At 39.8% G+C, this 17,051-nt stretch overlaps 2 protein-coding genes across 2 annotated transcripts in view; one reads left to right on the top strand and one right to left on the bottom strand.

Moving 5' to 3' along the window:
* Positions 1-547: 547 nt before the first annotated feature.
* Positions 548-2,694, bottom strand: ciao2b (cytosolic iron-sulfur assembly component 2B). The gene is made up of 5 exons (XM_030765711.1): positions 2,398-2,694; positions 2,189-2,268; positions 1,749-1,874; positions 1,617-1,662; positions 548-1,269 (listed from the first exon to the last, which is right to left on the bottom strand). Exons 1-5 carry the CDS (start codon positions 2,522-2,524, stop codon positions 1,169-1,171), a joined length of 480 nt encoding a protein of 159 aa, XP_030621571.1. The 5' UTR covers positions 2,525-2,694; the 3' UTR covers positions 548-1,168.
* Positions 2,695-11,076: 8,382 nt separating this feature from the next.
* Positions 11,077-17,051, top strand: part of LOC115804662 (B-cadherin-like) — a 41,472-nt gene continuing 35,497 nt past the window's right edge. The window contains exons 1-3 of the mRNA XM_030765170.1: positions 11,077-11,112; positions 14,123-14,263; positions 14,350-14,505. Coding sequence (XP_030621030.1) covers positions 11,077-11,112; positions 14,123-14,263; positions 14,350-14,505 — 333 coding nt within the window. The remainder of the gene's footprint in view (positions 11,113-14,122; positions 14,264-14,349; positions 14,506-17,051) is intronic.

Below are 17,051 nucleotides of genomic sequence, written 5' to 3'. Positions count from 1 at the left end.
TCTTATTTATAGGAGAAAACTTAATGGACAGCATTGCATGGATCCCGAAACAATCTACGAGCAGGAAAACGACCACGGTAGGCTACAGTTATAAACCGATGTTTCTTCCTTTCACACACAAGGCCAGGAATGAGGGGACACAGGGAGATAGTGAACAAAGGTGGCGGAGCACTCAGGCGACGAAGACACATAGCCATAAAAAGATTCTTTTTTATCACCGACAAGAAAGGTAGAGAAGACAATGTATATTTAATTAATTATGTGGGGTTTTTTTGAGAATCACAAAACCATACATTCTGAGTGACAGTGCAGACTGAGTGCAGAATGAAGACTAAAAATGGACAGCAGCCAAATGACTGTTGATTAAAATGAGAAAGCACTACATTCTGCTGCTTCTAACACAATCAGGCCCTCAGTCATGTAAACCCAGTGAGAAAAATCCACAAACAATTTTCTTTAATTTTTCAAATCAAATTTTATGGGCATAAAGACATTTATGAACGTTTTATTATATTTTATTGTTATACTTTATTAAAAATGTACAAGCAATCCTTTCTAAGCATTAGAAATCTCTTCAAACAGAACTGAGCATATATCAAAATTAGTCAGTGTGCCAGCAGCTTGACTATTTTCAGTTCTATCTCTTCCCAAAGGACTTTGTGAGGACAGGATGCAGAGTAACTGTCATTTTAGTCTAGGAAATTTACAAAATTATTTTTAAGACTGACTCGTGTTGTTTTTACTTAGAGCATAAATATGATATCAAGGTGACCAAGCAAAGTAAGTACTTTCAGTTAACTTTTTATTCATATGAATGTGCTTTTGTGTTGCTTTTGTGTAAGTACTGCTCTGTAACACTACTGGATTCTGTCCTCTACACTCTTGATATAAAATGCATGTGTTGAATAGAATCCCTCATTTTTCTTTTCATATGAGGGTAATATGGAGTAGCTGACACCATGAAGAGTGAAGTGGCCAGTACATAACAGATCTTTGATGCAATCCAGTACACAAATTAAAACAGTAATACTGATGACTAGGATTAATCCTACAGAATAGCTTTGGCTGCAGTGTTGCACCTGAACATACACTTAGTCATAAGCCAAATGTAAATCCATTGCTGCACATAAATGCTTGATTCACCAGTTGATAATGTGTTTCCTGCATTTCACAGGGTTCTGGTTGATAGGCACTGGTTCACCACTTCCAAAAGCTGAGAGTTCTCAAGGGCTGCAGCCACTCTCTCCTTGTCTGCAAGCTGCTTATTGACTGGGGGGCAAAAGGAGAGTAAGCAAAGGAAGCAGTGAAGAACACAATCATAAAATATGGAAAAATAAGACCTGCTAGGATAACAGTGACCTAAAATGCAGAGGAGACACAGAAATCAAATTGTGAATTTATTGTTATTCAATTGGAATATTACTGAAAGTCAAGCTAACTAAAGAAAAAAAATGGGGGAAACTAAGATTCACTTTAACAACATTCTGTTGAATGTGATTATAAGTAATAAAAAAATACAACATAGTAGCAGCATTACACAGATCTGCAAACTAACAGGTTATCATAAGCCATACAAAATTATAGTGGTTTTCAAAGCGATATCCGGAGAGTTTTACCTGCATCCTCTGAAGCATGTGTGCCTGGTGTAATATGAACATCAATCTGAGAACATAAATCAACACATAAGTATACAAAGAATGACATTCAGCTACAGAGTGTCAGCAGAGCTGTTCTCCACTGTGACTTACCTTAAACCTGTCAGGCAGTGAGCGAAGCAATTTGACTTTGATGGAGAGTCCTATAAGTGTGGCCATACTGCAGTGGGGTATGGTGGGAGTGAACTCCACTGAGACTGTACTCTCCTCATCATTGACCTGTTTGTAGGAACATGAACAAAGGGTAAGATTAACTCTTTCGTGAGTCTGTGCGCTGCACTCAGTTAAACGACGGTAATCCACTAATATTCCAAAATAATACTCATTGTTCCATTGGGCTGGGTGAAATGTTGTTACGTTCCCTAGACGACATGGGCTTGTCAGAAAATTACCCCAACATACATAATGGATCTACTATCTTAAGGAAAACAACGCAAACACAAATAACAAAAATGAGTTCGATGTACCCCAGAGATAACTGTTAGCCTATTTGGTTAAACGTAGCTTGGAGCTGCAAAGAGCCTCCAACTCACTTTAACTCGCACTTGTTCCACGACGTTTAACTCTTCTAGAGATAAAGGGTGCTCGGGGTCGTTGATGGATCTGATCAGATGTAAACGTCAGGAGTTAAGCAGAAACACACACACAAGGTTTTAGCCAGGTTAGCTAACCTAGCTGCTAGTATACATAAATGAGTGGTTATCGTTAACTAAGCGACGTCCACAACTGTATAAAAGGATATCAAAAATTTCTCTGTCATCAATAGGGTCGGCAATGTTCTCATCCTCTTCATTTGCCGTTAGAAGTCTTTCCCCAGATCGCTGAAAGATCAAGGGATTGGCGTTTTCTAAACGCGTTGAGCCTGACATCTGGCCAACAGTCGCAGTTAAAGAAAAACGTAATTTTGAAGCAACTTTTTTGTTAACAGAAGGAGGGTTAAATACCCTGACTTCAAGTTTGATTAGTAAATGTAAATATGAAACCAATTTTATGATTAGATAAATGATCAACAAATCCTTGTCGTAATTTCCACTTTACACTTATAGAACTCTCCCCCCTCAGTGGCAACTTCCGGTATCGGTACGGCAACTGAACAATGTCAAACGTAACTGCATGAAAAATTGTCCATTTGAGCAGTTATTCTCAGCTACAGTCCTAAGGGCCCCCTGTCCTGCACGTCTTTGTTTTAACTCTTCATTATCAGAGTTAATTGAGCTAATCATGGGCTTGATGATTAATTGATCAGTGGAATCAGTTGTGTTAGTCCTGAGCTCAGGACTGAGGTTGGGTTGTGGCCCTAGCTAAGAATCCACCAGGTGCCTTGCTTCATTCTGCTTGTGCATGGAAATTAGTGTGACCCTTCTCATTGTAGGCTAATCAGTTCTGAGATCTACGAAACTGTCTCACCAATCATGTTCTGCTCTCCTGACATACACCATGGTTTCGCGTGCTGGAGTCTGATTAGTCTTATTCTTACACTTATGCATAACAGCCTGTGGATGGGAGCAACACACTTAAATGCTCCAGACTTACATATACTGTGCACAACCATTAGCACGCAATATACTATCAGGGCCTTTTTTTTTCTTTCATACGTAAATTCATCATGAAGCTCTAAGTTGTCGTGAAGTATGGGGTAATGTCCGACGGGCTGAAGAAAACAAATGAATGAGTTTGAGGCAATTCCACACGAAATATGGTGGACTACACAGAACGCACGTTCAATGATTTAAAACGGTGATTAAACTTTTGATCGGATGTATGACTGAGATGTACAGATATGTGAGCTTGACACCTACCAGCAAATCAGACACGTGTATTTTCCGTTGTCACTTTATATTATAAATGTATTATATTCCTTCGCAGCCTTTTCGGTTTAGCAATCGTACACGGACATGCTATTTCGGTTTTAACTGAGGACCAAAGCTGAGTTGTGTTTTACATACCAGAGTGCTACAAGTCTCGTTCCAACATGGCAATCGTCGGAACTGAGCGATTCAAGCTTTTAAATGGTATGACTGCATGATTTTGCTGGTCATGTCCACATCTCAGAATGGAATTTTTCCCAGTTGCAAATAGCAGTTAATAAGTTCTAATACTATTACACCAGCTGAATTCTGTATGAAAAGGTGAATTATACTCTTTTCAAAGTTTATGTTGCAATTATGTTGGAGTATTATTATAAAATCTATTGGGGAAATGGATCAGCACCAATCCAGATAATAACTGCAGAGACCATGTGTGAGAGGATGCGCTGGCTGAGAGTGTGCAAATATATGAATGCTTGGCCAGAAAAGCTCCTTTGTCATTTCGAGTTTTAATCAGTGTCTCGTACTGTGAAGTGCGTTGTCTGTTGTCTGTTTACCTGCCGGCAGCTTAAAAAACGTAAATAAAAATTTGCCATATCTGCAATACTTGCATGCCTGCTCCTTCCACCCATCAGACACACTACATTACAAAGTGCAGTTCAAGAGGTGGTTTTTTTTTTTTTCTTAGAATAAAAAGCATGTATAAAGAGGAACCAAAAGGAACCATCATAACCCTCAAATCAGAGACACACATAATAACTCACATAGTAGACACAAATGGCGTGAATGTTGAGGGTTTAATACCCTCCATTTACAACAAAAGATTCTATTCAGAGTCAGGCCAAATGTTCATAGCAACAACAAAAAAAGGAAATAGGAGTCAAATGCAAGCCTATAAGTTAGCAAAGACTGCCTGTTTGCATAAACATAGCCCAAAAAATCCATCAGTGCAGTGTTACAGCTACAAGATAAAATAAATAACTAAAAAAATAAAATCCATCTCACTAGATCGTTTTCATTTTCTGACTCTGAGTGCGAATGATGATTCGTCACTTTTTTGTTGCTGCTAAATGTCATTTCCGTTTATATTTTCACAGACAGAGAAGTTTGCTTTGCAATCGGAAACCGCAGAGTTAGCCACCTGCAGGTTAGCGTCTCCATCCTCCGAAGCGCTAACGTCACCGTTGGGTAGCTCCCACAGACAAGTTGCTGGGCGGCAAAAATAGTTCGTCAGAGGGGCACAACTAGACGTAACGAAGTCTTTCCTCCGCTGTTCCTCCAACTTCTCTCTCTGTTTACAAGCACCAGATTTATATTGTGTTCTGGGCACAACCAACTGGGAGGAGAACCCAGGACAGACCCAGGACACGTTGAGAAAATTATATATCTTGACTGGCCTGGGAACGCCGTGGGATCCCCCAGGAAGAGATGGTGGATGTAGCCGGTGAAAGAGATGCCTGGGCTACCCTCCTCAACCTGCTGCCACTGCGACCCGGTCCCGGATAAGCAGCAGAAAATGAAAAAAAAAAAGAGAGAGAGAGAGATCAGCAGGGGCCCCCCTAATGAAGCCTTTTCTCATATGGCTGATGGCCCACAAAAGTAACTGTGGGAAGAAGTGGGGTCATTAGTTGGTTCTGAATGGTCTGCATTCTTCTTAAAAACTAGTACATTCTCATGATTTTTTCCCTCCCAATTATTTTTGCAGCAAAGGTGGATTTCCATTTTCCTTGCAATCATGAGTGCCTTGCCCAGAGTCAATTCTGTTTCAAGGAGCATTCTGTCACGTCCACAGGTCGCATTTGTTTGTTCAAAGATTTACTTTTGTTGTCTTTCACTCTTGAGGTGATCAAATCTGCCCACAGAAATCTTATAGTGCAGCAACATTTCAGTCTTTCAATTCAAGCAAAATGTTTTCACTTGTTGTCTGAAGCAGTATCTCTCAGCTACAACATTATCTGTCTGGTGGTGAAGGTTTCCCACACTGTCCCCACAAGTTCACACACTGTCCTCATGAGTGAAGGGATAAGTACCAATACACAACTGATCAAACAAAGATCAGTGAAATTTTATCCCAAGCTCTGTCTCTGATCACTCTGAGTTGATATTTTTAAAAGTTAAATTACAAAAAAAAGTTCTTTTGAGGAAGATAATATCTACTACCTAAGTGGACCAGGACCAGGCCACAGCCTCTAAAATGACTGTGTTTCTGGAATAGAAATAGCCTTAAGCAACATGAGGAAGCATCAGGTTCCATCAGGTTTAATTATTTATTACAATTAACAGAAATTTACATTAAAATGCTTTCATCATAGCCAGTTACTGTGGGAGAGAATTCTCAGCCTGGGCCAGATATGGCTGAATCCCAACATCACACTTTAGTCTTTCTCCAATGTTGCATCTTCAGTACAATTCAAGAACTGCCAAGTCCTGATGAGTCTGATGCGGTATACATTTATTGTATATATTCAAAGCATACAACAAAGGGAGCCGGTCCTGGAAGTGGCTGTCTAACTGGCACACATCACATATGGTTACATAAAAATCATATCAAAGAATCCAATGGTATTCAAGACAGTCATCAGAGGACTTCCCACCTTCTCTGCCTATCTTGCTGGACACCATCATTTCCTAATGGTGTAGTCAGAAATTGACACCTTTGACCCAGGTCAAAAATGATTGAGGATGTTGCCTTTACATTGGCACCTGCATTGATAAATGAACAAAGGTATATACAAGGAGTTGTGTCTCACACTAACGCCTGCGATGACAAAATACAAAAACTAATGAGAGCTCGTTAGAGAATACAAGGAATAAGTGAAGACTGTGTTTCATGCTGTTGCTTATGATGATAGAGGATGAAAGGGCATACAGAGAATAAACGTAAACATCATTACACACTTAATTCACACCTGCTTGGTCTCGACTAAGAATAAATGAGAATACCGTTGGAAATACAAAGAATAAATGAGAGCACTGTTTTATCTTATCTTTGTGCTCTTGGCTATAATCCAACACAGTCAGTCTTCTCATTTCCTCCTAAAAAGGCTCACACCATGTAACCTTGAAGGCCTGACTGTTTGCACTCTCTGCACACAGATGAACTCGAAAAACCTTTTCTATTCACCATGCACAGGTCACATCTTTATAAAAGAACTTCACCCATTTACTTTATATAAATGACAATATAGGTATGAATTCTTAATGCAAATAAATACTGATTATTAATACAAAATGAATATGCTAATTAACTCACACAAAAAATAGCTACATAACTGTTACAGTGTTTTTTCATACAAAGAAACATTTTTTTCTTCCGACACTACTGTGACAGACTGCACATACAGTGTAGTTATTTTTCCGGGTTTAAAAGTTGGGAGTGGGCAGCTTGCGGGGGGGAGATACACTCACCATTGAGTAGCCTTGCACTTCTTCAAAAATCACTGACTACCACATGCACAGCTGAAATCCTGAAATGGTCAAGTGTAAAATGGTTAGTGTCAATTCACATGCAAACAGCGAGGAGGTCACACCACTATGAACTAACCCCAGTCAACCAAAAAAAGTATCACAATCTCCACAAAGCCTGGGATTAAACTGTATAAGAGTGATTAAACTATAGTAAATTTTGTATCCCTGGAAGAAATAAGAAAAACAAAAAAACATTTCTACATGTTTATTTTTGTCATGCTTACCTCACACCAAGAGGAACTTATAAAAAATAAAAATAACAATAACCATAATAATAATAGCTCAGTCATTAATTTTATTATAAAATAAGAAGCCTTTTATGTGTGGTTTCTACTGCACTGCCTTTGTCCCTAAGCCAGACTTTGGACCATCAACCCCTCTTCACTTTGAATTTAATATTGAAATAATGTCGAGGACAAATACAAATTAGACATTAACACCTATTTTAATGAAATATGTTATGTACTGTAATATTTCTCCACATTTTCTTGTATTTTTTTTTTATAAAAAGAACCCCTGTCCTTTGGGTTCATGGTCATTTCTGTACAAAATAGAATTCTGGTATCATGTTTTAGGGTTTGTATACTTGGTAACCATTGCAACAGCCACTCAACAGGGGAACACATGGCTGGAGAAAAGAGTGACCTCCACTGGGGGTAGTAAAAAGAGGAAAAATCAAGGTAAATATGAGTTAAATTGAGAGTATGTTTGTTGGGTGTCATTTCCAAACAGCTCATATTTCATATGATTGTAAAAACAACTGGACCAATTTCATTAAATATTGTGTATTTTGTGTATATTTAATGCTTCCTCTAAAACTGACATTATCAGGCTAACATATCATGAGATTTTAAAAGAAATGTGACAAAATGTCTTTTCCACGACAGTCATTTCCACAACCAGAGGTGGTGATTTCCTCTTAATGTTAGAGTGAAGTGTTCACAAAATCATCATAGCCATTATCAGGACACCCCTCCGTGGGCGACCGAAAACCTTGATGGTAAACTGTACAGTACGCCCTGTATTAATAGCCAGGGAAAGGGCTGAACCACTGATCATTCAGCCCAGTATCTCGACAGCCTCTTACGTTTCACCGGGGGACTTGAGACATCATTAAAACATCATTAAAATAAGGAAAAGATAAACTATTATCTAAACTAAACTACAGCTATTTTTAATTGTAAGCTACAAGGCAACCACTGAGTTACACCTAATGGAAATGATGGAAACAATGTGTACGAAAATATGGGACAAATCGCGTCCCTTATTGATTCAGTACAGGACACAGCACTTCCTTTTTCCAATACAGGACGATCCCGTTTTATACGGGACGGGTGGCAACCCTATCTGTTAGTGATCCAACACAGGAACTTCCTGTGTCGATTTAGCACAAGTGGCTGCCAAACATAAAGGATTAACTCGACCCAGAAAAGCGGCTCTCATGAAGCAACATCCTCTGACCAGACAGGAGGGGGAGGATCAAAACGGAAAAGGGAAAATACACAGGAAACACATAATCAACAACATAAGATAATGGATAGGATAGAGGTTTATACTTCTTTACTTCTGCTTGGGTGATCAGATACTTTCAGAGAGTAAAAACACGTGATAAATTGCCGACAACTGCTGCTGAAGTCATAAAAAGACCTCTGATTACTGTTACTGAGAGAAATTTACCCAAACAGTTCAGCCAGTTTGTTCACCTCAGCATCAGAGGGGTTCAAGTACGCCCACCCACTACTTCATCTATTAGTCAGCTTACCAACCCAGTGTAAAGACTGAATTCATTGAGGCAATAAGACGCGAGGGGGAGAGTCAGAACATGTGATCACTTGTGACAGGAGACCTCTTATGCTGACAGATGAGTCACACATAAGCCTGTGGTGGGTCCTGTTTTGAATCATCCTGTTTTGAAATGGTGGATTATTAATTTATTGTTACGTACACTCTTTTTTGAAAATGCACAGTTTTTAGCAACAATACTATACTAACAATACTAATATGATGAAGTTACTGATTTGAGCTTTTTGTTTAGTTTGTAACAATACAAAGCTGTGCCAATGTGATTCAGAATGAAAAACAGGCACTAAAATCATGCTTTCTTAGTTTCACAATGCCTAAAGCAGATTTCGATCAAATGCCTGCAGTGATCAAAGCTCATTAATCTTTGTCAACCAGTTCATTTTCTAATCACCATATACACCCACTTTCAACTCATCAACTCATAAGGTCTCTCACATAAATGTTTCACATACATGAGAGCACATGACTGAACAATGTCTCATGTTGACAAAACAGACAATCAGTCTGTTTTTCTTTCACTTGTCATCTTGTTTTAGGTTAAATGAAGCCAAAGGGAAGCGTGAATGCTTATAATGCATTTCAAGGAAAAGGAGAAGTGTGTTGTTTGCCTTAAAGAACAGGTGCACCATGTACATTGTCAGTTGGACAAGGGATTTCACTGACTGACTTGCTACTCCAAAAGATCTGACATAATATGATGTTTCATACTACCGCTGTTATTCACGGGCGCTGGAGTTTAAGAATGCTAAGAAAACCCCAATTGCCTTCAATTCTAACCTGGAAAATTTTCAGTTTTGTAGATGTTTAGTATTACTGTCATTGGCAGCTATGAGCTGCATAAAAGGGTAAGTATGGAGCTTTAAGTGTACATAGTCCATTGGTGACAAACAGCACACAACATGTACTGTCCCAAAAGTACATCACACGGAAAATGGGAATAATTACATTGGATTTCTCACTCATTTTGGCTGTATAGCATTGGATTCATGCACAGATCTGCATCCCAAATTGCAAAGTGGCAGTCAGATTATGTGCATATTCAGATTTCCATGTTACTTCTACTAAACAAAAATGTAATAAAACTTGAGACACCTTTGTCATGCACTACAGAACAGGCTAAACATCATTTCTATTTGTCTTCAGTGTGGCATCATTTACAGTCTGGCAAGGCTTTGAGTTTGATAAGCACTTCCCTTCAAGAGTTTAGAAAAAAGATATGCCACATCACTGTTGGCAGTGATTTGGTTGTGTTTACAGTCACATATTCAGACAAAGCAATATGTCAAAGTGTTAAAAACAAAGTAGAAAAACAAAAATGTGCTATGAATTTCATATTTTATGGTCCAGGCTTTTCTCAATTGTCTGTTCATTTTAGTCACACATATTTATTATAAATTAATAATAATAAGCAATTTGAAATCACACAGTTCAAGCAGAGGGGAAAAAAGAGGACAGGGATTTTCTCTCCACACAATCTCACAGTTTCAATGGGCCTTTCAAAGTAAGACCTGTTAATAAGTGACAGGCTCTGTGGGCGTCACTTAGTTATCCATAGCAATAAACAAACATTACGTCTCCATATCTATAAGACTTTCTATGATTCTACTGGCTGGCTTAACATTAGTAAAAACAACACTCTCAAGAGCCCCATGGACAGAGGCAATCTTCTTTTGTCATGACTGAGAAATACATACAGTTATCACTTAGTCAGGCTCTTCATGGCCCTCGAGAAATATGTAATTCTTTGTCACTGTCAACTTGAGTTTGTTCATGTGGCTTTTATGTATTGGATTCTTTTGAAGCTGCTCTCTGAGAATATCTTGTCAAAAGTGCTACTCAAATAGCCCAAATAAAACTTGATTGAATTAAATTTGCTTAGCTCTTTATTTGATACTATTCCATTCTATTGTCTGAGTATGTGACTGTGTTTGCCTTTACATTGATTATGCTGTCCTTTGTCAGAGAACAATGATAAAAGACAGAGAATTAGAGATTTTTCTGCTGCAAAATTTTTTACATTAAATTATACTATATTACATTAGGTTGTATTGTAACCGCCAAAATTTGTCACACCTTCAGAGCATTTAATTTATGATTTCACTAACTGTCTTAAAAGTCCTTACGATTTGTTCTAATGAACAGTGTCTTACCTAAATTAGCTTATTCTTTGTTGAACTGCATTGTGTGACAATTTTTCTTTTTAGAGAAGTAATACCAGTGGATGGAAACTTCCAGTGTCTCAGTGCAATCAGATGAATATGTGTTGAAGACAGAAGACAATTTTTACAGTTTCCTGTAAGGACACCAATACTCGAAGTCTCCCCACTATCATTGTGAACAACATGTCAATATTTTACCTTATCGTTGCATTGATCCAGGTAAGTCCATTTATTTTTGTTATTCCATTTTACTGGAGAGTCCAGTGGTCACACTGCAAAAAACTCTCTCTCAACATTTCACCTCACTGAGAAATGTCATTAGGTTATGGAGACAACTCATATGGCATGCATGAATGTTAAATCATCACTTCAGAGAGTATCCTACTGTGAAAGTCACATGTTGAATTTTAGTTGCATTTCTTTCCATTTATATTAAATTGGCTTTGAGGGTTTCACTCAGAGGCTAAAATTTAACTTTCATTTTCACCCAAGATTCCAGCCACCACAGTCATATCAGATAATCGTCAAGACCAATCCACAGAATATGCATTTACCAGTGTTAAAGAAGCACATCGTTCTGAAGGTAAAGTTGATGTTTTACTTCACAACTGAGTGTTGATCGTTGCTTGGTTTAATAATTGTAGTGTATATAAAAAGTTAAAGATCAGTGGGACACTGCTAACTCCACAGCCAAAAAAAGATGGAGCCTGCTCCCTGCACAACTCTGATGTGAGCACTGGGGTTGAACATATTTTCATCTTAGATCAATTATTGGATGAAGACTGATGAAAGATAACTAAAATGCATATCACAGAGATATGTGAAGCACAGTGAATACAGTTGAGTATCTCACCAAGTGATGTCCACAGTGAGACAGAGGTCTGTTTCACCTTAATGCTGAAGTCAGTCATAAAGGTTTTTTTTCTTTATGTTGTCTTACATAGTCTTTGTGTTAATTCATATGTCATCACATGGATGACATTTTGCTCAGATATAGAGTTTGAGTTGTGGAGACAACGGTGCCACATATACTGGGTATTTGGAGCAGAGGCCATCAATTTTGAAGAGCTAGGTGTTTGTTTGACACTTCAGTGAGGCTTTCAAACAAGCCAGCAACACAGCTGAAGAGAACAAATTTAGTATAAGTTGCAGAAAACCTCAAGCTATTTTATATTCAAGTTCATAGCTGTATGCAAGTACTTAAACATGTGTCACATTTAAATTGCAAAAGATGTTTCTCTCATTTCACAACTTGTTTGACAGTTGGATCATCTGATACAGTACCATAGCCCTGTTACAGAGGCTGCCTATCACATGTAGACAACACAGATTATGATGTTATAAATAAATAACAATCATGACTAAATTGTGCACTTTGTTTCCAACAGAGGAAATATGACAGTGCAACACAGTCAGACTTGCAAGGAAACATAGAAAAGATCAAAGAACGACTGAGAGGGAAAACTGTAAGATTACACTTGAAAACAACAGTATTACTCTGTTGAAAGTCAGGGTTATGGATGACTGCAGATTTTAAGTGGTCTGCAATCCATTCCATGGTGGTAGAAAATATAAACTTTTTGTCAAGCTTAGAGTGAGTTTGAGTGCAGAGAAGAATGGAGAATCCTGTTGTCATAGTTATCCATTTAACTGATTCTAAATAGGAATCTGCATCCCATTCAGCTTCAAAAAAGCAACCATCTGTTGACCAGATTCCCTTTAATACATTCTCTGATTTTCATTCTACCTAATATAGAAAATGATCACTGTCTGAAGCAGTGTTAATTACGTCAATGAAAACTGTGACGAAAAATGTTCGTCAAAAAACTTTTTCCTACGACAAAGACGAGACGATAACTAAATAAAAATGCACCTTTAAAAATAAAAACTGTGACGAAATATATTACCATTTTCGTTGATGAATACTAACGAAACGATAATGTCAGAGACAGACCAATAGACAAGCAATTACAGCCTCCCTCCTCTGGAAATCAAACGCTAAACATTTTAAATAACGTTAACCAGCGTTGCCAGATGTACGATTTAAATCCACATTAATGTGGGTGCAAAATCTGTGAAAAAAATACCTCAAACCTCAAGAGGCATTTGAAGCCCCACCTCCAAGAAATATATGATAATAAAAGTTAGACTTAAAAATCAACTTAAAGGCTTGACTTTGTTAGCTAGAACCAGGCGGCTATGTTTTCTTGTTCACTTGACTTGGCAACGTTTATTGTGCATACCGATAGCAAGCCTAAGAATATCTGTGTGCTTTATGAAATCGCTGTTATGATTTCATTTTAAAAAATGCAAATTGACGAAAATGTGACAAAAGCATTTGACTAAAACTTTACTAAAATTTGTCTATTTTTAGTTGACAAAAACTAGACTAAAACTTATAATGATCAAATGACTAAAATATGACTATAAGGAATAACTAAAGACTAAAGACTAAGAAAAGACTAAAACTAAGACTAAATCTACTTCACCTGCCAAAATTAACACTGGTCTGAAGAACAGTTAGTCATGACATTCCACTCATGAGGTTTGTATTAACGGTCCAGATATGAATCTGACCACATCCCCTCCTGTGCCTCAATCCATTAAGTACATGCATCCTGTTTCCTGGAGTATTCCTGACACATCATTTGTTATTTTATTAAATATTAAGCTATCAGGCAAGCAGTACAGAAATGGACTAATTCACTATTACCTATTACTGAAGTTTTCAGTTATCACACATTCATTAAGTATTAGGGTAGCTATCGTGAAAGTAATGTATGCCACACCTTTATTCGTAGTGCTGTAATGTCTTTCCAGTCAAGCCTGATGTAAAATGACAAAGGCACAGGAAATACGTTTTGGGACAAAAGGACATCTTAGTGGAAGCAAATAAAACGTTGTAATTTTCACTCAGTACCCTTGTTTGTTTGTTTGTTTGTTTGTTTGTTATACTGACGTTGTTATTACATTTTCTCTTTTCATATTTTGAATATGCTATAAGAGTCAAGCCTTACCCATGCACAGGTAGGAACTTTTTATTTTTTTAGACTCAGTGGAATGTCTTTGAATGTCTTTCACAATTGGAGAAATAATCGGAAACATTATTACCACAACTGACTCACAATTGGAATATTTGCATCAATTTGAAATGAAAGATGCCACCTGTAATCAGGTTTAGAACTTGGAACAATATCAAAGTTAAGTCAGTATTTCCATTTTTGAACAGTCCAAGGTTGCCCCGGCTCCACTACTTCTGGAGTTTCCAAAGTCCTCAGGGGTTCTGAAAAGAAAAAAGAGGGACTGGGTCATTCCCCCCATCAACTTCCCAGAGAATGACAGAGGCCCTTTTCCCAAAGAGATTGTGAAGGTAAGGGATAGTTTAAGGTGTATTATAACACAAACTGCTGCTTTTGCATCATTTAAACATAATCTTTTATTTTCTGTGTTAACTAGATCAAGTCCAGCAATGCTAAAGAAATCGCAATCACCTACAGCGTCACGGGTCCAGGAGTAGACCAGCCTCCTGTGGGACTTTTCACTATTAACAGAAACAGTGGTTGGCTTTATGTGACTCAGCCCTTAGACAGAGAGAGACAAGATAAATACACGGTAATATTTCTCTCTCTACTACACAACATTTGTGTTTTGTGTTTGCTATATATTCTGTCAAAACACCAGGTGAAAGTGTGACACACAGCATGTTTGTGTGACAATCAACTAAGGAAACCCAAACGCAGAACACAACTCTGGTTGGAATGAAGGAGGGTTTATTGACAGGTTGTAGAATGGAAATGGAAACAGGCAGAGGAAATGCAGGTGGCTAGCAAGGATGCGGACGATGAGCAAGGTTGTAGAGTGGCGAAGTGAGCGAGGCGGAGTAGAGGGACTAAGGAGACGGAGCTGGAGGTTGACAGGCCGGCGAAGGGCACACTGGATGTGCGGAGTGGCTCGGAGGTGATCCTTTCGAGAGAGAAATGGGCAGATAAATACTGATATGCAAACTATCAAACCAATGGAATACAAAGAGAGACCAAGAAGCGAGTTCTACCACACAGGCTGAAACAACGATCTGGCGACGAGTGGATGAAACACCAGGGTTTAAATACCATGATGTGATGAGGTGACTGATCACAGGTGTGTAGGCAATCTGGAAGTGAAGAGAGACCACGCCCACAACACACACGCACAACAGAGAAGACAAACCAACAGGGGGAGCACAGGGAAAAGGAAACACTAGAAACATAAGGAACAGACTGACAAAATAGCCTTAACCATGACAGTACCCCCCCCTCAATGAGAGCCTCCAGGCGAACCGCCAGGTTTGTGCGGATGGCTACGATGGAAGTCTCTAATGAGTGAGGGGTCCAAAATGAGGCGACGCGGAACCCATGAACGCTCCTCAGGACCATACCCTTCCCAATCCACAAGATATTGTAGGCCACGGCCACGGCGCCGCACATCCAATAAACATCTGACTGTGTAGGCAGGGTGGTCGTCGATGACGCGGGCGGGTGGGGGGGGGTCGGCCGGAGGGCACAACGGGCTGGTGGAGACTGGTTTCAATTGGGAGACATGGAATGTGGGATGAATCTTCATGGAACGAGGTAGCTTGAGTCTGACGGCGGTAGGGTTGATGATACTTTCTATTTCAAAGGGACCAATGTAGCGGGGTGAGAGTTTCTTGGAATCTGTTCTTAATGGAATATCTTTAGATGACAGCCAAACATGCTGACCAGGTTGATAAGCAGGTGCAGGGGTCCGGTGGCGATCCGCGATGTCCTTATTGCGTTCTATAGAGCGGGACAGAGCTGAACGGGCATTCCTCCAGATCTTACGGCAACGGCGAAGATGAGCCTGGACTGATGGAACGGCGATCTCGTCCTCCTGTGAGGGAAACAGGGGAGGTTGATAGCCTAGGGAACATTCAAAGGGAGACATACCAATAGCAGAGCTGATCATCGAGTTGTGAGCATATTCAATCCATGCCAGGTGAGAGCTCCAGGAGGATGGATTTTGGATCGAGACGCAGCGGAGGGCCGCTTCTAGGTCCTGATTGGCTCTTTCAGTCTGTCCGTTCGTTTGTGGGTGGAAACCAGATGACAAGCTCACAGAAGCTCCAAGGGCCTTGCAGAAGGCTCTCCAAACCTGGGAGATGAATTGTGGTCCTCGATCTGACACAATATCCGACGGGATGCCATGTAAGCGAAAAACATTACGAACCAGAAGATCTGCAGTCTCTCGGGCAGTTGGGAGCTTAGGAAGGGCCACGAAATGAACAGCTTTAGAGAACCGGTCCACTATAGTAAGGATTACCGTGTTACCCTGAGAAGGTGGCAGACCCGTGACAAAATCTAATGCAATATGGGACCAAGGGCGACTGGGGACAGGCAGAGGGCGAAGCAATCCAGCCGGTGGACGGTGGGAAGTCTTACCACGAGAACACACAGTGCAAGCAGCAACATAAGAGCGGACATCTGCATCCATGGTGGGCCACCAGAAACTACGTTTAAGGATCGACAGAGTGCGACCAACCCCTGGATGGCAGGCAAAACGGGAAGCATGCCCCCACTGAAGCACCTGGGAACGAACAGAGTTAGGTACAAAGAGACAATCAGGGGGACCGGTACCTGGGTCTGGTTGATTTCGTTGGGCCTCCCTTACAACAGACTCAACCTGCCACAAAACAGCCGCCACAACACATGAAGGTGGAAGGATGGTGTCAGGATTGGAAGGAACCTCTTCTAGGCAGAGCTGGCGTGAGAGAGCATCTGGTTTGATGTTCTTGGAACCTGGGCGATAAGTGAGGATGAAGTTGAATCGACCAAAAAACAATGCCCAACGGGCTTGACGTGAATTGAGGCGCTTGGCTGTCTGAATGTAAGCTAAGTTCTTATGGTCTGTCCATACAATAAAAGGCTGCTCTGCTCCCTCAAGCCAGTGTCTCCACTCTTCCAAAGCAAGTTTAACAGCCAGTAACTCCCTATTACCCACATCATAATTACGTTCGGCAGGGGACAAGCGACGAGAGAAAAAAGCACAAGGATGGAGTTTCTGATCTGGGGCAGCACGTTGGGAAAGAACGGCACCCACTCCAGTGTCCGAGGCATCAACCTCAACAACGAATTGGCGAGAAGGATCCGGTTGAACCAACACAG

The sequence above is a fragment of the Chanos chanos genome, chromosome 2, assembly GCF_902362185.1.
Source record: "Chanos chanos chromosome 2, fChaCha1.1, whole genome shotgun sequence".
In the NCBI taxonomy this organism is placed as follows: Eukaryota; Metazoa; Chordata; class Actinopteri; order Gonorynchiformes; family Chanidae; genus Chanos; species Chanos chanos.
This window is presented reverse-complemented; position numbering and strand designations above follow the sequence as displayed.